At 45.4% G+C, this 22323-nt stretch overlaps 1 protein-coding gene across 3 annotated transcripts; it reads left to right on the forward strand.

The window, feature by feature from the left end:
• The first annotated feature begins 1503 nt into the window (after positions 1–1503).
• Positions 1504–12131, forward strand: LOC113008132 (uncharacterized). Of its 3 annotated transcripts, none has more exons than XM_026145311.2 (8): positions 1504–1664; positions 5445–5565; positions 5705–5828; positions 8285–8475; positions 8628–8788; positions 9999–10152; positions 10428–10555; positions 11131–12131. In XM_026145311.2, the coding sequence occupies exons 1-8, from the start codon at positions 1557–1559 to the stop codon at positions 11839–11841; spliced, it is 1698 nt and encodes a 565-aa protein (XP_026001096.2). In that variant the 5' UTR covers positions 1504–1556; the 3' UTR covers positions 11842–12131. The 3 variants fall into 3 exon arrangements, with proteins under 3 accessions (XP_026001096.2, XP_080146877.1, XP_080146878.1); XM_080290751.1 differs by lacking the exon at positions 1504–1664 and adding an exon at positions 3160–3369; XM_080290752.1 differs by lacking the exons at positions 1504–1664; positions 9999–10152; positions 10428–10555 and adding an exon at positions 3160–3369.
• The last annotated feature ends 10192 nt before the right edge of the window (positions 12132–22323 follow it).

Here is a 22323-nt window from a genome sequence, read left to right on the forward strand (position 1 = left end):
TTAGAGTTGAAGGAATGTCCGTAAATAGTAGAGAAATTCTACGGAATCTTCTGTTTTACCGGAAAAGTTCGTGAACTTCAGTAAAAGATCTACGATTTTTTTTTTTACCCGAGCGAGGCCGCATCTGTCCACGCCAGTATAAACCACAGCACAGGATCCACCCACTGCAAATTAACGACACTGCACACTGACAACCCCAACTGCGACTACACCTCCCAGCCACCTCCTCCCAGCTTCCCCGACATTAAAATACCGAACTTATAGACCCCCCACACACCCCCACACCCCCAACCTTTCCCCTGAACAAGCATCCTTTATAGGATGCTTGTTCAAGGCTGCAGTTGGTCCAGAATGCTGCAGCTCGTCTTCTGACACGTACTAAAAGATGTGAACACATTTCCCCGGTACTTGCCTCCCTTCATTGGCTCCCTGTCCGCTTCAGAATTAATTTTAAAATTTTATTGTTGACTTACAAAGCCCTGAATGGACAGGCTCCCGGGTATTTGTCTGACCTCTTGCAGACTTATACCCCCTTAGATCTCTTAGATCAAGTGATCTTTTGCTTTTAGCTGTACCAAGGTCGAGGCTGGTTCATGGAGGTGATCGAGCATTTGCAGTCGTAGCGCCTAAGCTGTGGAGTAATTTACCCCTACACATCAGACAGGCTCATACTGTCAATCTTTTTAAATCTTATCTTAAAACACATTTTTATTTACTGGCTTTTAATACAGCATGAGAGTTGTTTGTTAATTCATATTTGGTGTTTGCTTTTAATACTCTAAGTTGTTTTATTATGTATGTTGTATTCTTGTACAGCACTTTGGTAAACGCTCCTGTTGTAATTAAATGTGCTATATAAATAATTAAACTATTAAACTATTAAACTATATGCATGCGCGACGGGATCCCAGAGACAGCAGCTGATCCGGCGGGGTCTGGAGTCCCTACCTAAACACGGCACCCATCCTCCCCTCCTCACCCCCGAACATAACAGCCTTTCCATCCAGCTGGATCGCCGGTGTGGTGCCAGGGTTGGTATCCCCAGACGATTTGTTTCCCCTGCGTCGGGAGCGCGCACAGGGCTGTCCGAATCACGGATGAACACTATCTGTCGTTTTTAGATTTAGTTCACAAACACTTCTTATAAAGACGTATTACTGCTGAAATATTAGCGGCGTTGGCTCTTTAAACAGTAAAGTTACAGGATACAAATAAATATGAGCCACGGTGTGGAAATGATGCGCCGCGTGAGAACTTTTAATGCATCATTTTCTCCTGTAACCCACAAACACTCATCAGTGCGCGCTCCCGACGCAAGGAAAAAATTCTACCCTGGCACTCTGACACGCCCACGCGTGATGTTAACCACTCAGTTCCTACTGTGAGAGGTCCACAGTTCATCCCGATCACATTACAATAATTTAATAACATATTATTAAGATACAGAAAACTAGATCCAGCTTAAGGAAAAAAAGTCCACGGAGACCAGTGTAGAACTGTGTTGGTGCGGGAGGCTTTTACTTTGAAGGGCGTGGCAGGAAGCGGTGGTAGGTTTGATGTGGAGAGCTGAGAGGAGCCCGTCTGCGTCACAGTGTAAGGAGAGTTTCTGGGAGCTGCTCGTCTTTCTCCGAGGCTGTGGAAGCTCCGCTCCGGGCAGACAGGAGGTGAGTGACCGGGCAGAGGGCCACCGAGGCCGGCCGAGCATGTCCACGACACCGCTGTCTGTGTGTGGCTGTGTCGGTTCCGCAGGGAGCAGTGACCGGCGGGCACTCCGGGGCCGGTTTATGGTGTTTAACTACCGACTAGTAGGGGAGACCGGGGATGGTTGTAACGTGGGTCAGTTGTAACACTTCCAATTTCTCCAATCAGGGCTAAGTTTCAAATGATGTGACTCATCCTGTGCATGCCCAACTCAGTTCTGCTATCACATGTGAAAAATCAGCACATTTTGTCAAACACAGACAATTTAACATGAAAAAAAGTAATTTGTATGCCAAAAAGTAAGTTTTTCTACTTTATTTCAATGTTTAATAGCATTATCTGCTTTGCAGTTAAACTCATCAAACTTAAATTATGTTATTTGTATGTCTATGGGGATATATTCTGTGTAAGTCTTTAGTGCTAATGTTTTAGCCATTGGCTGTAATGTTAGCTAGTTCATGGCTATAGGAGTCTGGGTCAGTTGTAACAATAATGCAGATGTTACCACACTATTACTTTAACTTATATTAAACAAGTTGGGGCAACGACACCAGCAGAGAGAGGTTCACTGGTCACCTTTGTATATGCGGTTAATGCCATTGGCAACACAATTCCTCCACTGTTTGTGTTCTCACACATACATTATGCAGACCACTGTGTCAGACACCGCTGTCTGTGTGTGGCTGTGTCGGTTCCGCAGGGAGCAGTGACCGGCGGGCACTCCGGGGCCGGTTTATGGTGTTTAACTACCGACTAGTACACGCGAGCAGGGGCCAGACTGTGGAGCGGACACCGACCAGCCGCGTGAAGTGATAACAACAACAATGATCATCATGATAACAATGATAATAGGGATAAGTGACTGATCAGAAAGTCAATCAGGGTGTCCGTGGTCACTGAGACTGTGTGTTGTGTTCCTCTGAACAAAGCGCTCATTAAACTAATCTGGTTTTGCCTTTTATTGTTTTAAACGTGGGAGAGTGGACAGGTTTCACCGTGGGCTCAGATTATTATATCACGATCTGTCACTCTGACAAACACCACGCTGACTAAAACTACTGTAATGCGCCAAATCACAACAACAGCGCCTTGAGGCGACTTTTGTTGTGATTTGGCGCTATATAAATAAAATTGAATTGACTTAAGTGCACGAGACTGTCCAGTTATTATTATTATTGTTGTTGTTTAGCAGCACGGTGGCGCGGTGATTAGCGCTGTTGTCGGGTCTTTCTGCGTGGACTTTGCGTGTTCTCCCCGTGTCTGTGTCCAGTCTGGTCTGTCTCAGACTGGCGACCAGTCCAGCGTGCAGGGTAACTGGGAGGCTCCAGCCCCCTGTGACCCTGACAAGGATCACCAGATGATGGATTATCGCTATTGTCACTGTTATTGTTGTTGACTGTGTTGTGAGTAGGGCTGCTCAATTAATCGAATTTTAATCACGATTACGATCTGGACTTTCAACGATCATTAAAAATGAGTGAGCCGATTATTAGCCCCTCCCTCGTTTATCCGCGACACCTTAAAGGCCGGTCCGTGAAAATATTGTCGGGCATAAACCGGTCGTGGCGCAAAAAAGGTTGGAGACCTCTGATTAAGAGGACCCGAGGGAAGCTCGGAAAGCTAAGCAGGAGTTATTTGGAGAGTGACTGCTGTTGGTTGAAAAGACAGGTAAAAAAACTTCAGTGGTGTTGCACACTATGTTATATTATTTTTTAAAGTCATTGTTAACCCTTTAAAGCCGGTCAGAGCAGCACGCTCCGTTTTGTGTAACTATTGTTAAATCCCTGTAGAACCGGAACAGCGTAAGCTAGCGCAATAATTTGTTTTGCATATGGGCGATCGTGGCTCAAGAGTTGGGAGTTCGCCTTGTAATCGGAAGGTTGCCGGTTCGAGCCCCGGCTTGGACAGTCTCGGTCGTTGTGTCCTTGGGCAAGACACTTCACCCGTTGCCTACTGGTGGTGGTCAGAGGGCCCGGTGGCGCCAGTGTCAGTGCGCCCCAGGGTGGCTGTGGCTACAATGTAGCTGCCATCACCAGTGTGTGAATGGGTGGATGACTGGATATGTAAAGCGCTTTGGGGTCCTTAGGGACTAGTAAAGCGCTATATAAATACAGGCCATTTACCATATGAAACCGGAGGAGTTGTACTTACATCTGATGCCATCAGCTTGTCCTCGGTCACGGTTTCCTTCCACAAAAAGCTTTGCAAAAATTGCATAAAAAGCGCTTGCAGGAACAAAAGCATAATATTCCAGAAACAGGCTTCGCCGATCAGCTGTTCTTAACACTTCCCACCGTGAAACAGACGTCAGCGCGAACTATCACATGTCCGCCATTTCCTGGCCAAAACCGGAAGTGACGTCATTTTCGCGGAAATGTAGTTTTTTTACTTGTAGGCCTTAAAAGCCTCTACTGGTCATGTTTGACTTTTCTGAATAGTTGCTGGGATGCTTAGAACTCGAATTGCACTGCTGGAAATAGTTTATTTTGATGCACCTGCTGTTTTCTTTGCAAATTTGCATCATAGGATTGTTTTTTCGTTTTTCCTGCAGTGTATATAAAAATTGGTGTATCTCCAAAATAAAACTATGAAGACACTCAAAATAAATTTCCTGTTGTAAACTATTTTTTGCAACTTTTTTGTATTAAAGTTTTGAGGGATAAACCTCTTAAATTTCTCCAAGTAGAAAAAAACCAAAAACGATTTTCAATTTTTTTTGTAGTTTATTGCACTTTTTTGCAATTAATGTAGTTACTATGGACTTAATGCATACATATTATTAAAATATGGGCTATAACAGTTGTATAGCAACTTGAAATGCTCCCAATGACACTACAACATGTAAAAAATGAATATAAGCTCTGGCGGACTTGGTTCTATAGTAGGTCTTAAAGGGTTAAATAAATATCGTCAAATAATCGAGATCTCAATTTCAGTGAAAATAATCGTGATTATCATTTTTGCCATAATCGAGCAGCCCTAGTTGTGTGTTTTTCACGTGTGGTTTTTCAAACACCATACAGTAAACCTTTGATGTCCTGGTGTTTCACGCTCATGAACCGTCCTCATCGTGATGTTTTCACTGAAAACAGGAACTGGGAGACTTTCACAGCGGTGCTGAGGCTCCCAGCCTCTGGACCAGACTCGGGGTCCTGAGCGTGTTTCCAGTCAGTCTGCACGGCTCCTGTTTTTGTAAAAGAACGTCAGTTTTTTCTGCAGCTGCCGTCTCGTGAACACTGAGTAAAAAGTTCACCTTCAAGCTTTAACTCTGGTTTCTAATAATGTGGTAGAAGTGATGCACGTGGGAGGATGTGAGAGTGCTGAGGCAGCAGGGCTGGGCTCAGCGGCAGAGGAGGAAGAGGAGGAAGAGGAGAGAAGGTGCCAGACTTGCTGTGATGTCATCATTCATGCTTGATGCAACATGTTGACGATGTTGCCCACAAGTCTGAGAGTCTGTCTCTCTCTGAGCGTCCTCTCCCCTCTCTCGCCGTTTGCAGTGCGTCACTAAATGTTGTCTTTTTAGTGTTTCATCCTGTTTCCCTGCTCTCTTCCTGTGAAAAGGGGTTTTTGTCACCGCTGTCTGATGGTGGGGGTTTTCTGTCTTCAGGATGAAGCGGCTGCAGTTGGGCAACTAACTGAGTTTATGTTTAATTGACTGAAAATCTTTTCTCGAACTGAAACAATCCGAAACATTACAATCGTCTCGTCGATGAGATGTAAATGTAGATGATGTTTCGCTGCAGCTGGACCGCGTGGTGCTTCCTGGCTCTCAGCGCGTTTGCAGACGTGACGATGAATCCTGCCCACCTGTGACGATGGCCTGTCTGCCTCTGCTGCTCTGCCTCAGCTTGCTGCTGCACTCAGGTGAGTCATGTAAAAGCAGTCAGGTGTTCAAATACCGTCCTGCCCCACCCACACACAGGCTGATACCTGTCAGGTATACTTTGGATCCTCGTGACTCATCAGATTGCCTCACATATTTTCTCTTTTCTTCCTCTCGCAGAGCTCGCTCATCCGCCTCCCGCACCTGTTAACCTTTCTGTCGACTCTCTGAACTTCCGCCACGTCCTTCGGTGGAAGCCCGGCGACAACACGCCCCCTGGGACAGAGTACGGGGTCTTTGTGAGGTAATTTGTCCGCCGTCTGTCCTCACGTCCTGTCACTCTCAGCCTGGTAACATGAAGACGATGGTGCTCACATCAAACCCCAAAAAACCTCTGAGCTCTGTGGGTGATGTAGAAACGCAAAGTTCAGACGCTTGAAGGATCAAGTTCAAGCTCAGCTGTGACTCCAGGCTTTTATTAACACACACACACACACACACACACACACACACACACACACACACACACACCTGAGATAAAGGACAGGATTAAACACCTGTAAATAAAAGTGTTGCATCAGCTGCGTGTTTTTGTCAGATGCTTCCTGTCGAAGTTCAGAACACGATATTTTTTCTAAAGGAGGGTAAAAGTCCCCCCGTAGCCTGCTGGGAAATTCCACTGTTGCTTCTTCTTTTTTACCAAAAGAACGATTCAAAAATAGATTTCCTGTTTTATTTTGTAACTCACACAAGTTTGTCTGCACTTTTCTTCAGATCAAAGAAAGAAATGAAACAACAGAATAATTTCATTTTTAATTATATTGTAATTATGCAGCTATACAAAGTTAGTTACAAGTTTTTTTGTTCATATTTTATAAAATCAGAGGAAACAGCTTCATCTTTGCAGTTTATCCAGAAGAACAGATTTCATGGAGACAGACGTTCTGGTCTTTAGACCCGGTGTCGTGTCCACGTGTGACGACATCAGAAACATTCGAGCCAAACTCGTCGTGACATGGGAAACATAAGCAGCTCGTTCGTACGCGTAAATAAAAAGACAAAGTGTGCTGTGATCGTGAGACGATGGAGGATCAGGTGTGTGAGTGGGGGCGTGACCTCCATGCAGGTTTATGATGTGTGGTAAACATGAAGCAGCCCTCCCTGCTGCCTGTGATGGCGTGCACGGCGTGCTCTGTGGGACGATGAGCCGCCGTCTCTGAGCAACTGCTGCACAGAGATCAGCTGGTCCAGGCTTCAGGGAGCGCTCCTCTCAGGCATGGAGGAAACCCCTGATAACAGACGCACACAGGCTCGAGAGCTTGAACACAGCTTACAGCTGTTTTCCATTTACGCGCACACACACAAAGATGTTCTAGCACACAGATCGTGGTTATTTTGGAGTGCGTGGAGATGAAACAGGAAGTGAAAGCAGAGCGGCGGGCTGAGGTTTGTGGGGACCTCTTCAGACCAGGGTCACCAACCTCTTTGCCCTGAGAGCTACTTTAAGGGTACTGAGTACTCCGAGGGGCGACGTGTCCGACACAGAGCTCGCCTTTAATATTCTAATATTATCAATAACAGATATTAGTGTGTGTGCAGGGACGACTCACACACTGACAGTGGGAGTTCTCACAGCTGATATCTCTGTGAACATGTTTGTAGGAAACCATCAGCTGATATGTAACCATGGAGACTGCCCCACGTTTGTACACGTCCTTCATATTTGAATGAATCTTCTAACATTTGTACCGATCACCAAATCTGTTGCATTTCCATCATTTTTCACGTTTTTCTACACTGTTTGACTTTGATTGTTTGGGCCGCGTTGCTGTGGTGATGATCTCCTGCTGGTGAACCGCGACCTTTAATCTGCTCACGTTTTCAGTCAGCTTCACTGGCTCCTTCTTCTTCTTTGGTGGAATATCTGCCTGGGCGGGGTGCTTTCTCTCTCCTGGGCGGTTTGTTCACAGCGAGCAGCTGGGATGGCTCTGACGCCGTTTCAGTTTCAGCACTCATCGTGAGGGTTCGCTTTACGTTTGCAAGGTTTAACATGAATACACTGAAACTGCTCGTGGCTTCGTGTTTTTCAGCTAGTTCAGAAACTGTGTTCTTCCTCATACAGCGTCCTCGTCACCAAACCACAGCCTGTGGGTCCAACGAGTCTTTATTGTCTTACAGCTAAAACGCAGCAGCATCCGGCTGCCTTCCTGCATGTCTTAGAAATGATTTTCAGGTTTCACTGAGTCTTCAGAGCCGGTGTGCTGGCCTCAGGTGAGCCAGCTTCAGGCCTCAGATGGGTTTCCATCAGGATCTGAACGAGCTATCAGAGGGGATAAAACCTGTGATACGTGGTGCGTTCACTTGTCCTGTTTTAGCTCTGAAATATTGGCGTTGTGTCATATTCCCGTCTTAAGCACCCTGAATGCATCATCTTTTATCTGGAAACACGTCTACAGGCCTCAGCAGGTTAAAGGTCACAGCCTCGACAGCACGGCTTAGGTTTGAAAAGCTGCGTCTGAGCAAAGCAGCAGACTTCTGAGCTTTTTAATTAACATCTAAACTCCTCTCTTATTCATGAATGGTAACCTGACAGTAAACGTCCAATCAGAAATCAGCTTTCGTTTGAATCTAGGACCAGCTGGATTCGAGACATGAACAGCTCATCGTCGCTGTTTGAGCAAACAGTCGTAACACAAAGCAAATGTTTCTTTTACTGTTTTTGTCCTTCTGATCTAAAATGTTCTGTTTGTCGTTGTTCAGTGATAATAGAAAGAAGTGGAAACAGCAATGCAACATACCAACGCAGCCCCAATGCAACCAAACATCTGGAACATCGATGCCGCTGATGCTACCAGAGTGGAACTTTCATTATTACCTGCACGTCACAGCGTTCTTCAACCAAACCTGGTCTCCGAGGTCCAAAATAATTGTGTTTGTCCCTTACAAAGAAAGTACGTCAGCATGAGCGTCTTCTGGGTGTCACACTGGTGCATTTGGATTTAAGTGTGTCCCATAATCCAGATCAGGCTTTGATTGAACTAAAATCTCTGGACTGGTTGAATCTTTACCAAAAGGTGACCGCGTGTTTTCTTCTGTTTACAAGCTAAATTAGGTCCTCCAGAGGTCTCACTGGTCGGATATGAAAACTACATCCAGATCAACATTTCACTGCCTTGGCCCGATGACCTGCCAAACTTTCCCAGTATCCAGCAATATAACGGCTTCAGAGTCTCATTTCGGATCGGAACCGATGGAGAAATCCAGGTAAGACATCCATTTCATCCCAACATCAGCGTGCAGATTTAGACCTCAGCTGGTATCTTCATTCTAGAGTTCCTTTAAACCTGTTTGAGGCTTCAGTCACATGGGCCTACAGGCCGGTCAGCAACCTCTCGCCATCCTGTCCCTGAGCCAGCGGTCGCTGACTGGTGTCCAGGCACGGCTGTAAAACACATATAGTACATATACGATATAAAAATGGAAATGCAGCCAATCACACAAAGGTGCAGATTTGGCTTAAAATAACCTGGTTGCACAAATATGCACACCCTTAAACTAATACCTTGTTGCAGCACCTTTGCCTTTTATCACTCTAATCAGTCTTTTTGGGTAGGAACCTATCAGCATGGCACATCTTGATGTGGAAATATTTGCTCACTCTTCTTTGCAAAAAAAACGTCCAAATCGGACAGATTGCGAGGACATCTCCTGTGCACAGCCCTCTTCAGATCAGCCGACAGATGTTGGAATTCAGGTCTGGACTCTGTCCGGTCTCTTCCAAAGCCTCAGCCTTATTCCGGTGAATCCATTCTGTTGTTGTTCTGGATGTGTGCTTTGGGTCATTGCTGTGCTGAAAGATGAAGTTCCTCTTTATCTTCCGCTTTCTAACAGAAGGACGAAGGTTTTGTGCCAACACCAACTGGTAACAGTAGTTCATGTTTAGAAGAAAAGATCCCAGCTCACTGATTTGATCGGGGCAATAGTGCCTAAAATGTTGCAGAATTTTGCTGAGAGATCTTTTACTCTGTGGTCATCTTTCGTGAGTAGTTTTATGGACAAAACCCAGCAGGTCATTCAGTGTTCCCTTAGTGCTGATGTAAAGAGATAGCTTATGTAGGCAAGTATATTTCTCCTTTTATCAAGAAGCAAAGACAAAAAGGGGGGAAAAAGAAACAGGGCAGGGGTCGGTGGTTGAATCATCCGTCCCCACCAATGCCACAACCAAATCTACGCCCTTGCAATCACAGCAGGCTTCTGCCTAAAAGCAGGTGTCGGGTTGATTGACATGAGGAGACTTTGACTTTGAGAGTCACCTGTCAGAGCAGGTGTTGCACACCTGGTCAGGCCTCCAAAGGTGTCTTCATGGCCGCGTAGAGGTCAGAGGAGAAAACGATGCTGAGGATCACACCAGTGGGTCGTGGACAAATCCCAGATGTGATTTTAATGACACGTTTCCTCCTTCTTTGACTTGCAGACGCTGGAAACAGAAAATAAAAGTTTTACCCTTGAAAACTTAAAGAAAGGGGCGGAGTACTGCATAGAGGTGAAGCTCAACACCAGAGAACTAAACAACCATGAGCCGTCTGCCTGGAAGTGCACCTTCACCACGGCGGTGGACCAGCAGAGAGGTGAGCTGATGTGCAGCCGGTAAGGCGGGCGTTGTTGCTGAATCAGAGCATAATGAGCTGCCACAATTCATCTGCCTCCTTATCTGTGTAAATATGCAGAGGGAGTAATTACTAACACATGCCAGGGCTGCCCCTCTCGCCAGTGGGACTCCTCCCCCAGCCACCTGCTCCACCCATCCCTCCCACAGCACAGCCACAAACCACACCCCTCCGCTGTACTTCGGCTGGTTCAGACGGTCGTCTGCATGGAATAATGTGTGTCTGTGTGTCTGCAGGCCTCACTTTAGGTTTGGTCATCGGCGTCCCGATGGTTGCCATCTTCATCGTCACGAGCTGCCTGCTCCTCCTCTTCTACACGGGAGTCATTTGTAAACTGAAGGAAACTGTGCCCAGAGCTCTAATTGTAAGAAATCCAGTTTCATGTGCACTCTAACACCTGTGGTTTGAGAGATTTTATAATGATGTGTTTATTTCTGCTGTGAAGTTGAACATCGCCTTCATTTCATCCATGAGCGTCTCTCAGAGGACAAAGTTCAAACGCTTTGAAGCTCCACAGTCGTAAAGCTCCTCCAGCATATTGTGATTTGCATTTCCACAGAAGGACCAAAGTCCTTCAAAGGTTAAGCAAATGAGTCAGCTGAGCTGAAAACAACTTCTGTTTTGCCCTGCTGCTCTGTGTATATCTTGCTTCAGTCTTAAATATGATCAACCTATCTCTAATAATCAGCTGTGTACCACAGGCCTTCAAGCTGGCTGTAGTTAAACCTTTACTCAAAAAGCATCTCTAGACCATCTCTAGATCCTTGAAAGAGTAGTTGTCAAACAGCTAACAGATCACAGTGACTGTCCCCAGAAAACAGCTTTGGCTGATGTGTTTGTCCTGCATACTTAGACACAGCTGTGACTCGATGATAGACATCTTCAGCAGAGTTTGCCTCTGTTCCTCCTTCTCAGAGCTTCTTTCTCTTCTCTTTGTAGACGGCTCTAACCAAAGGCTACGTCCTGGCCCCGCAGCCCACCGTCCTAGATCCCATCTCAGTTACCTCGGAGACCGGGGAGCATAACAATCACACAACATCACCTTCTGCCAACATTGACGATGTCTCAGAGGACGACGATGATGGCAACTATGTGAACAGAGCAGTGGATCTCTCCTCAGGGGAGAGCTGCTGCTGTGAGGAGCTGTCTGGCAACATGTCAACGAACAGCGAGCCAACGGCAGCACTGGACGCTGGAAGCTCAAGGTTATTTGCTAAGGTGAAAGTAACGGCGCTGCCTGCAGAGTCTGACGAAGGCCAGGTGGAGACGGAGGTGGAGGGAGCGCAGCTCTGTTTGGTGAAAGAGAGGAGTCGAAGTGGAGTCTGGGGACAAAGTCAGGACGAGGAGGTGACGAAGTCCAAAGAGGACAAGGAGGTGCGGGACATCTCCGGCAATGTCAACCTGTTCTCAGTCACCCTCGCCTCAATGGCTGCACGCGATGGAGATGAGGAGGACGTCACAGGCTTTTTGAAAGAGTCCAGCCTGGAGGGTTTACCTGCCACAGACTCACAAACTGAATCAGATCACCTGACACCTCAAGTATTCCCGACACACACAGACCGCACTGCGAGCAGATGTGAAGGCAACAGCACGGACACGCTAACTGAAGAGGAAGAGGAGGAGTTCTCGCCCTATTTGAGAAACAGATGATACTGATGTGTGCTGCTCTGAGCGTCGATGACTCGCAGGGTCTCCTCGTGTTTGTAGACCAGCTTATTATTTGGTGCTGCAGGTCAGAAGATCTGCAAATGAACCAGCCGGATTTTCTGTGTCCGACTTTTTGACTTGTTTGACTGTGAACGTAAAACTGATGCTGCCAAATGGGGTCCAGACACTTTTTAATGTTGTTTGAAAATTAACATAAGCATTTTAAGAAAATCAAAGGAAACTGTGACATTTCTCTTTCTAATGTTCTTCATTAAATATAGATTTTAATGTTTGCTTTTCTCCTGGTTTCCATTCTCTGTACTTCATAATTAAGTTTGGGTCATCTCACGCTGGGTCTCAGGAAAAAATAACCACAAACTATATCACATGACTTCTCAAAGGTACTGGGAGCCTGTCAGGTAAGCGTCCGTGCTTCCACAACATCACGTGATTCATAGCTGGACTGGCCCGGTATGCCCGATGGCGATTTTTTGTTTTTTTTTTAGGAAGGCTTTCAATTGAACTCAGTTACACAGCGATAAAAAGAAACACAAAAAATGGCAAGAAGCTGTTGTATTATTAACTGCAATAGCCGGTCGCATGACAGCCACGGAAAGCCGACGGGTAAAGAGATCGGTTGTTATCGGATTACGTCGTTGAAGAGAAATTGTTCGAGCCATGTTTCCGAAGTAACAAAGAGGCGACTGGATATATAATGAAAGGTGTTGGATTGGCCAATTGGTCATGATCGACTCTGGGCTGGACCAATTACAGCCGAGGAGGCCGGATGCACCCGCCCCCTTGTTTAGCAATCACGTGATTTTCGCGCATTGCATGCCGGGAACTCGTGGCAAAACAATCCAATGCAAGCATTTGCAGCACCGCAAAACGTTCATTCTCCGGTTCCAATGCCTTCTTGTTTTTTCTTTGACGCACAAAAAAAGGAATGTACAAAACAAAAGGAGAACAATGCCGGTCCGTACAAAGACAGACTCGACGAAAAGACAAAGAAAAGATACAAGAAAAAAATCAAAGGAGTGAAAGGGTTAGACCAAGCCTATTCAAATGGCGGCCCGCGGGCCAAATGCGGCCCAGAAGCAACCTGCGAGTGGCCCTGCCTGTGGTCCTGGCAGAAACACAGAGAAAACGCAAAAAATGAATTTGTTAATTAATTTAAAAAAAAATTAAAAATTCCTACAGCGTAGTGTAGACTGTGAATGCAACACTCCTAGTAGCCTAGCAATATTTAACCCACAATGCACCGTGATGTAAACATATTAAACAATCATCGTAATATATGATGCGACAACAGCATGTCTCTCTCACTCCAAAAGCGCAAAATTGACAATGAAAACTGTCGGTTTAACCCTGCCCGGACTGACAAATACTTATTCATTTTACCGAGTTTAATAATCTTACAACCGGAGTTGTACTACCATGGTGAGGGTCCTGTACAGCCCAAGAGAGCTGCAGCATCTTCCCTTCGTGTTTGCTTCTTGGCGAAGAAGAAAAGGCCTTTCACAGATTCTGAAACAATGAAATACTGCATGCTGGCCGTGGTGGATACGGTGAAAAGTGAGTGTGACATCTGCTATTAAAAACGTACCCCTGTAGGACAGTTCAAATATTCGTAGAATTGAAGTTCTGGCGTCAGACGAGTTTGAAATGCTGTTAGATGACCTGAAGAAAACTGATGTAATGTCTATAGCAGGAGATCACAGACAGAACTGATAATGCGTATATGTCCTTTTTTGGATGGGAAATTGCTCGGCTTACTACCGTTAGAGGGACAAACAGCTGGCGAAATGATGTTTGAGAAGATTTCAGCTCTTTTTGAGGAAAATGGTCTGGATATGAAGCGTGTCTGTATACTTGTGACCGATGGGGCTCCATCCATGGCAGGAAAAGTGAGTGGTCAGCGAAATATTTATTTTAATTTGAAAGGGAATTATCAAAATGTTTTTGTTATTATTATTATTATTTCAAATGTGCAAAAAATAGTTTAGTTATAGCTCCCTTTTTTTTTAAATGGACCTTTTGGTGTGCATTTGTGAGAGGTCACCACCAGATTTATAGGGGAAAAGGAATAAAAAAAATACTTGTTTTTCAGTACAGTTGTTTGGGTTTGAAATTGATCATGATCTGCTGCTTACTGGCTTCAAAAAAAATATCTGGCCCAGATAAATTCCTCGGTTTGAAAATCTGGCCCAACTAACTTCGTAGTTGAATAGGCATGGGTTAGACCCTCACGAGCACACAGCGTGCTGCCCAACTTTCACCACGCTCAGATTTATAATCATACGGTTCTTGGAGTGAGTGCATACACTCATGAAGTTTAGTAACTTCAGGTCACTGCAACAAGCCCAGGTACAGTTTACCGACGGATGGGTGCAGGACCTTGAAATGCACCGTGTAGAACGAAAGACCATCGTACGTATCATAAGTTTACCAGTCTCACAAATCGTCGTCATAAATACACATTCGTTAACCGTTTATTAATAGGACCTTTGAGCTCAATGGTAATTAATTAGTAGTGGAAATAATTTCTGGTAGCATCACAGAAATGTAGCAGTGACAATAATATTGTATGCTGTAATCGTACTGGACAATTGGTGATACAAAACAACTGTTTTATCCTGTGAATAAAAGTACATGTTTTTGTCAATGTACCATAATAACAGAAGCGAAACGCAATATTGTGTCAGGACAATTCACTATTTATGCACAATAAACACAATAAACAAAGGAGCATAGCGCCACAATTTCTGTTCAGCGCCAGACTTGCTTGTAACCTATATCACCAATTATGTTATGAAAATGACGTATTAACTACTACAAAACTCTGACCTTTGTGGGAATGCTTGGAGCAGACTAACCTGTGAGCTGGAGTGTTCTGAGACGTTATATTTGGTATATCCAGACCATCCGTCGGCTCTTACTTCGGAAACATGGCTTAAAAATTTTCTCTTCAACGACTTAATCCGATAAAAACACTCTCTTTACCCGTCGGCTTCCCGTGGCTGTCATGCGACCGGCTATTGCAGTTAATAATACAACAGCTTCTTGCCATTTTTTGGGTTTCTTTTTATCGCTGTGTGACTGAGTTCAATTGAAAGCCTGCGTGCGCTAGTACCTCTTGCCACAAGTTCCCAGAATCCTTTGCGGTTTTACCCCTGAATGACATCACATTTTCAATCTTTATCCTGGTGGGCCGGTCTCTAGTCAAAATGCCCGGGCCGATTTTTTGTCCCAGTCCAGCCTTGACTGTAACCATGGCAACCGTAACGCTGCCACCTGGAACGACAGAACGTAGCTGTCAAACAAAACCCAAACAGTCCTGACCCGCGACAATATGAAACAGGAAAGTACCGCAGTGTAATCCATTTATTTCAACAAAGTAACTGTATTCTAAATACCACCTTTTTAAACGGTAACTGTAACGAATACAGTTACTCATATTTTGTATTTTAAATACGTAACGGCGGTACATGTATTCCGTTACTCCCCAACACTGTATATATATATATATATATATCATAATAATCTGACAATACTATAATATTGGCCATATTATATTTACATTACCACAGTGAGATGATTTTAGTCTCATGAACAACATCAGCTAATTGTTATTTACTAACTAATCTTAAATGACTGTTCAGTACAGAAATGAAGCCCAACAATCATGTTTACAGTCCCGTGGTCTCAGCCTCAGAGGCACAATTAACTATTCTAATTTCCAGATTTCAGTTTTTCACAACATAAAGCTTTTTTCACCAAAACCTACAGTAAATAATATAAATATATAAACAGCAGCAGCCTCAGAGAAAACATTAGAATGAGGCATCTTCAACATATGTTCATACAAGGCAGCTCAGTTTACCATAAGTTGTATGGGTGTGCATCTATTTCTGCATATTTAGCAAAAATGTGCCATTTCTTCACTCAGTGAGGTGATGGTTCAGCTTCAGCAGCAGTTTGCTCTCAAGGTTCTTTCTGTGAAGCTGTGACTGTTCAGCAGTGAACAGGAGTCCTGCATGACTGAGAAGTCCTTCACAAGCTCCAATTGCAGGAAGCTGTATTGATTTTGATCAACAGCTTCTTGATGTGAGGAACGCCATGTAATAGAGCCACACCTCCAGTGAATGGACATGAAAGGTACCTCTCCAGCTCCCCTGCTTCTGGCTTTCCTGACCCCATGGATCCATCATCTTCGTCAGTTAGGCTGCTGTTTGTGCTGGCCTCATCCAGCTCTGAGTCTAGGTGATGCCTGATAAAGTGGAGACCTGTGGAAAGATGTAAGGTTTTCAAAAGAATTAGGTCTGGTCATTATAGTGCTGTAAACACTGCCAAGCTGCAGATGTTTGTTTGGAGCTAGCCTCCAAAAGCTGGCCATACACTGTGCGATTTTTGGCCCATTTTGAGCCGATTTTTCAGTCGCGCAACAGTTTTGGGGATCGGCCAGTGTTTTGCCTTCATCGTGTGTCGTGCATCGTGTGCATGGGGTAATGAGCAGTTAACACCTCACGACCAGCTCCCAATCATCAATCGTTTGGTCGCAAGATAATCAAACCTGTTTGAAATCCTGTCGCCCCTCAACGCAGCCTCTCACACTGCGCACGCACAAACACAGAAATGAAAGAGAAAAGGTGGAGCAGCACGGCAGTGCAGCGTGTGATCTGGACACAAGAGATGGAGGCACAACTTGTAGGATGAGGCAAGCTCATCTGAGTACGTAAGCGTAGAGCTGGCACCCAGGCAAAAGGAAAATAGAGCTGTATCATGTTAGAACGAGAAAAGTTTATTGTTCTAACAATATACTTTTCATGTTTGAACAATATAATATTTATATTGTACGAACGTGATAGTTGTGTATATTGTAATAACATGATATTATATTGTTAGAACAATGATGTTGTTCATGTTGATGTTCATCTCTAAATGTTGTGCTCGTTGGTGATCATCGTCACGTTCTGCATCTTCATGCTGATCTCGACCGGGTTCATCTGTCTGAGCCGTCGGTTCTGGTAAGTTCAGAGTCAGAGCATCACACGCTGAACACGTCACCAAAGGAAGACGATTTATTCTAGCATCTGATTCCTTCAGGTTTCAGTCGTCAGCGCTCGTGTCTGATGTTCGACCTTTGTTGTTGTTTCACAGTTTCAAAGAACGCCATCGCGATGCGTGTGACAAGTGGCTCTTATTTTGAAAGTTCAGTTGTTTTCAGTTATAAAATAAAGTTTCCATCCTGTACCCGCACCGCTAACTGGACCTGACCCTTCAGCATCCAGCAGCAAACGGGTCAGAGGTCCTGAGTTTGAGCCTTTGAAGCAAACTCGAGGACGCTGGTTCATGAGAACGTGATACGATCGTGCTGTGATAGTCACGTAGTTTCAGTCTCACTCCTGTCACTTCTCATTGCTTCATCACAGCAAAGTGTTTTCCACGCGAACAGATCCGCGTGTCTAAAGCACCAGAACGATCTCAGCAGAAATATTCCCGTTGATCTGCAGAGAACACGAGTGGGAACGTGTGAAGAGTTCTTTCTTTCTGTGGTTTCACATCTCTGTCATCTCACATCCTTTGATGCGTGTGAAGCATAAATCTGAGTGCAGATTACACCATCAGATGCTTTAACAGGACTCTAATGTGGTGGAATCGCCCAGGGTCGGGCTCTCTGCTACAGCTGGAGTCGCAGGCCAAACAGTTAACGTGCTGTTTGCTGTTTGTGGTCGAGCGGCGAGCGCTCAGCGTTTTCTGAGTAAAGACACAGGAAGAAACAGCAGCAGGTGGAAACTCTGCCAGAGCTGCGGTTGTACAAACAAAGAGAGACAGCTGCACAGACTCAGGACGCTGCTAAAGAGCTCGCGCACACAGTCAGAGCGTGCAGGCAGGATGTGCTTCGAGAGGTGAAACACAGCCATGTTTTGACAGCTCGTACCGCAGTGAAATCCCATTTGCTCCCAGTCACAGCAGCGCTGAGACCCGCTCGGCTGCTCGGTCACCGAGCCGCTAATCGCTCCGTTCATAACGTGCCGTGTTATTCCTGGTGTGGAGATGCCAGCAAACAACTTTTAATACTCCTGCATCGGCACGAGCCGTCCATGTTTAAAGCGCTCACCAGACTGAAGTGTAATGTTTGTCCACAGAGATCTCACAGTGATTCAGTTTCACAGTGTCTCACGTCCCTCTGGTCACATTTCAGACGCTTCATGATCAAAGTAATGTTTTCATATCAGGGCTGAGAGCTCAGAGCTGGAACGCAGGAAGACCCCGACCCCGGCCCGCTCTCCGTGCAGTGTTCAAAAGCTGCTTTTAAGTTTGGCTTTATTTTCTGCTTTGACCTCGAGCCTGCACTCAAACGTTGGCCACCCCTCTGAGGTGAAAGCAGAGCAGCGTTTCTGTGGTGTTGTGAGTGAGTGTTGTTTATCTGAAAGTTGAACGTCTTCGCCGTGTATCCGGGACTCCGGTGTACCCCAGGGTAGGGTTCTCGGCTCATTGTTCTTCTGAGTTTATCACAACCCGAAGCAGCAGAACGCCGGCCAGCGGCTGCTTCCTCTGTGCACAGGAAATGTTATCACATAAAAAACTGGTGAATATTTAAAAATGTGGCCTGAGGAGCCGCTGGTTCAGTTTGGCTTTGAACCCAGTGTAGAAATGTTCATCTGGGTTTATTCTTGGTGTTGTCGTTCTGCGGTGTTTGCTGATATATGTCTGTGTTGGCGTCTTGGCTGAAGTTGCTATGGAGACTTGGTGACGTGAGTCTCAGAGCAGAGGCTGTCCTGCACAGGGAAACACTTCGCATCAGGAAGTCTTCTCTGTTACCTGCTGTGAGTCGTTATCTCGTCTTCTCACGTGATTATTTATCTGTAACCACCTGTTTGCTGGGATCTAAAGGTCGTGTGGTTTATGAGCATGAATGAACCCCGGGCTTATTTATTTATTTTTGCATTGTCTCTTTTATTGAGAGAAAGCAATTGAACACTTTTACACTGTCTTTGCTTTCACATTTTTAAACTTACAATTGAAAAGAAAAAAGAGGGAAAAAAGACTTGGGTAAGGGAGTAGCAGCAGGCAAGTTAGCATCACATGATTGTCAACTCGGGGCTTCAATGTAAAAAAAAAATAAGAAAGCATGGTTCATAAAATAAAAAATAAAAATCACACCTCACAGGCTTAACGTATTCTGTAGGAAGTATCCCTCTGAAGTTTAAGAGAAAATGACAATTTTCCATCGTATAGATCTCTGGTACAGAATGTTTTCCATCTTCCATCGTTGGTGGTTCAGGCGTAAGCCATTTCCTCGAGGCTTTTTACTCGTGGCCAGTAGGATATACAAGAGTCTTCTATCATTAGAGTTCAATTCATCCACTGGTGTGTTACACAGAAATATGGTCTCAAAGGTTAAAGGAAAAACAAATGAAAACACATTTTGTAGATGTTCGTGGATTAGTGTTGGCGACTATCTTTGCAATCCCAAAAGATTTGGAAACGGTTAGCTCCATCTCGCCCACATCTCCAACAAGTGTCGCAGTTCCCCGATATCTTTGCTGAGCAGGGCTGATGAAAACTCTCGTAATGATTTTACAGCAGAACTCACGGCAAACACTGGACCCGGTGGTAGCCCACTGTGTCATGCAACACTCCTCTGTAATCGACAGGTTACCTTCTTTTCCCCACATTGCTTTCATATACAGAGAGCTGTGGTTTTTACACCGCAGGATGCTCTTATATCGTTTGGAAGTAATTTTTCTTTGCGCTCCAGATTTGGTTAATGATAAAAATGTTTCTACAAACTGTAATTCGTTTAGGTTCACTTTTAAGTTTTGATTAAAATAATTTCTGGCCTGTAGAAATCTAAAGAAGTCGTCTGAGCCTAAATCATGTTTGCTCCTTTCAAAGCTTTGAAATGCCTCCTTGTGGACGAATGAATAATAATTAGTTATACCTTTTCAAATCCAGTTCTTGAATCTATTATCGTACTGATTCGGGGAAAATCTGAATCACATGCTCACCATCAAAGCTTAGAGGCAAATTCTGATGACTTCTTTCAGAGCAGATGTGATTATTTGTAGTATGGGTTCATCTGCCATGTCTGTTTTGTTCTGTAACTTTATGTCCGATATTAAAGCTGTAACTGGTTTTCCTTCAACATCTTTCCATCCGGCGGTGTAATCTGGACAGCAGAGACATATCAGTGGTCTTAGCTGAGCTGCGCAGTAATATTCTCGTAGACAAGGAAGCCCACGACCTCCCTTTTCTTTCTTTAGTTGGAGCGTTTATATTTAACTCGAGCTTTTTTCCCGTTGCAGATGTGTTTTGACAATATTCTTACAATATTCAATATAAAGACTGAAACAAATACAGGGAAGAATATTTAATCTAACTGATTCGATCCTGGAGTGCAGAGACGGATTGGTATTCCATCTTTGTCTGTCTGATTGTATAGATTCATTTAGCGGGGCATAGTTGGCATTGAACATTTTGGTGACGTCACGATGTATTACCACCCTAGGTACCTAATGCTATCTACATCCCACTTCCATTTATAGCGATTCTTAATTTCAACTGGTGGTTCATAGTTTAAAGTTAATACCTGCATTTACATTAACCTTGTATCCTGAAAAAGAGCCGTACTCTGATAGCATTTCCATGCCCGGGCTTATTTGAAAGATGAGCTCCTGTTAACGTGTCGGTGAGTGCCGTGTGACTCGTCGTCACCTTTAGTTTGTGAAACCTTGAATTCATCTGAGTATTTTCTTCGTGCAGACAGCGTGCTGGGATGGAGCAGCTGTGGGCGTCCTTACAGTTAACCTTTTTAATATTTGTAGTTTGTAGCTTTTCATGAAATAGATGCAGTTTCATGTTCCATTATTAACTGCCTTTAGTTAACCAAGATGCAGAGGGGGCTTTCCCCTGCTGTGTGACCAACAAACCAAACATGAAATTTGGAGGGTTTGGGTGCTCACCAACAGTTTTTTCCAAAACACGGCGCCGTGCCCAGCTCTCTGTCACACCGCACTTCTTTTAATGTGATTCAGCTACGTTTCCACTGCTAGGAAACACGCAAAGGCCACGCGAGCAGATGAAGCGCTCACAGCCCACAAAGGTCTGTTCAGCGCTTCGACCGTAACACCGAGCTCAGTTTGCTCGTAAAGCCGAGGTGAAGCCGAGATGAGCCAAGGTGAGCCTCTAACTCCAGGGATGAACTAGATGAACACGCAACATTTCAATTTTCATTTTAAAACGGATCTTCAGGCTCGTTGTGTTTGCTCGCCTCTCACAAAACACGTCATTTGCTTCTTTTGCTAAATCTACAAAAAAATGAAAAAACACAGTTTGACCTGAAATAGTGGCACCAACAGCTGTTAGCTGGAAACTTACCTGATCTCAGCGTGGTGTGCAGTGTGTATCTGACAGTCACGTCAGACAGGGTGCAAAGACCTGACGGTCGACAGGAGGTCAGGAGGAGGACAGGAGGAGGTCTGGAGGAGGATAGGAGGACGACAGGATAGTAGGAGCAAAGACCTGACGGTGATCAGCTGATCGTCGACTGAAACCTCATCAGCAATGGTCAGGAAGACGTTTTTACTGAAGAGAGACAGGAGGAGGACAGGAGGAGGAGAGGGGGAGGACAGGAGGAGGTAAGGAGGACGATGGGAGGAGGTCAGGAGGAGATTGGGAGGAGGACAGGAGGAGGTCTGGGACAGGAGGAGGTCAGGAGGAGGTCTGGGACAGGAGGAGGTCAGGAGGAGGTCTGGGACAGGAGGAGGTCAGGAAGAGGACAGGAGGAGGACAGGAAGAGGTCTGGAGGAGGATAGGAGGACGACAGGAGGAGAAGGTCTGGAGGAGGTCAGAAGGTCAGGTGGAGGATAGGAGAAGGACAGGAGGAGGTCTGGAGAAGGTCAGGAGGAGATTGGGAGGAGGACAGGAAGAGGTCAGGAGAAGATCTGGAGGAGGTCAGGAAGACGAGAAGAGGAGGTCAGGAGGAGGTCAGGAGGAGGTTAGGAGGAGGACAGGAGGAGGTCTGGAACAGGAGAAGGTTAGGAGGAGGATAGGAGGAGGTAAGAAAGACGACAGGAGGAGGTCAGGAGGAGGTTAGGAGGAGGACAGGAGGAGGTCTGGAACAGGAGGAGGATAGGAGGAGGTCAGGAAGACGACAGGAGGTGGTCTGGGACAGGAGGACGACAGGAGGAGGTCTGGAGGAGGTCAGGAGGAGGACAGAGGAGGTCCGGAGGAGGACAGGAGGAGGTCTGGAACAGGAGGACGACAGGAGGAGGTCTGGAGGAGGTCAGGAGAAGATCAGGAGGAGCTAACTGGAGGGGGTCAGGTGGAGATCGGGAGGAGGACAGGAGGAGGTCTGGAGAAGGACAGAGGAGGTCTGGGACAGGAGGACGACGGGAGGAGGTCTGGAGGAGGTCAGGAGAAGATCAGGAGGAGCTAACTGGAGGGGGTCAGGAGGAGATCGGGAGGAGGACAGGAGGA

This window comes from Astatotilapia calliptera, chromosome 16 (genome assembly GCF_964374335.1).
Source record: "Astatotilapia calliptera chromosome 16, fAstCal68.1, whole genome shotgun sequence".
NCBI classification, from domain to species: domain Eukaryota; kingdom Metazoa; phylum Chordata; class Actinopteri; order Cichliformes; family Cichlidae; genus Astatotilapia; species Astatotilapia calliptera.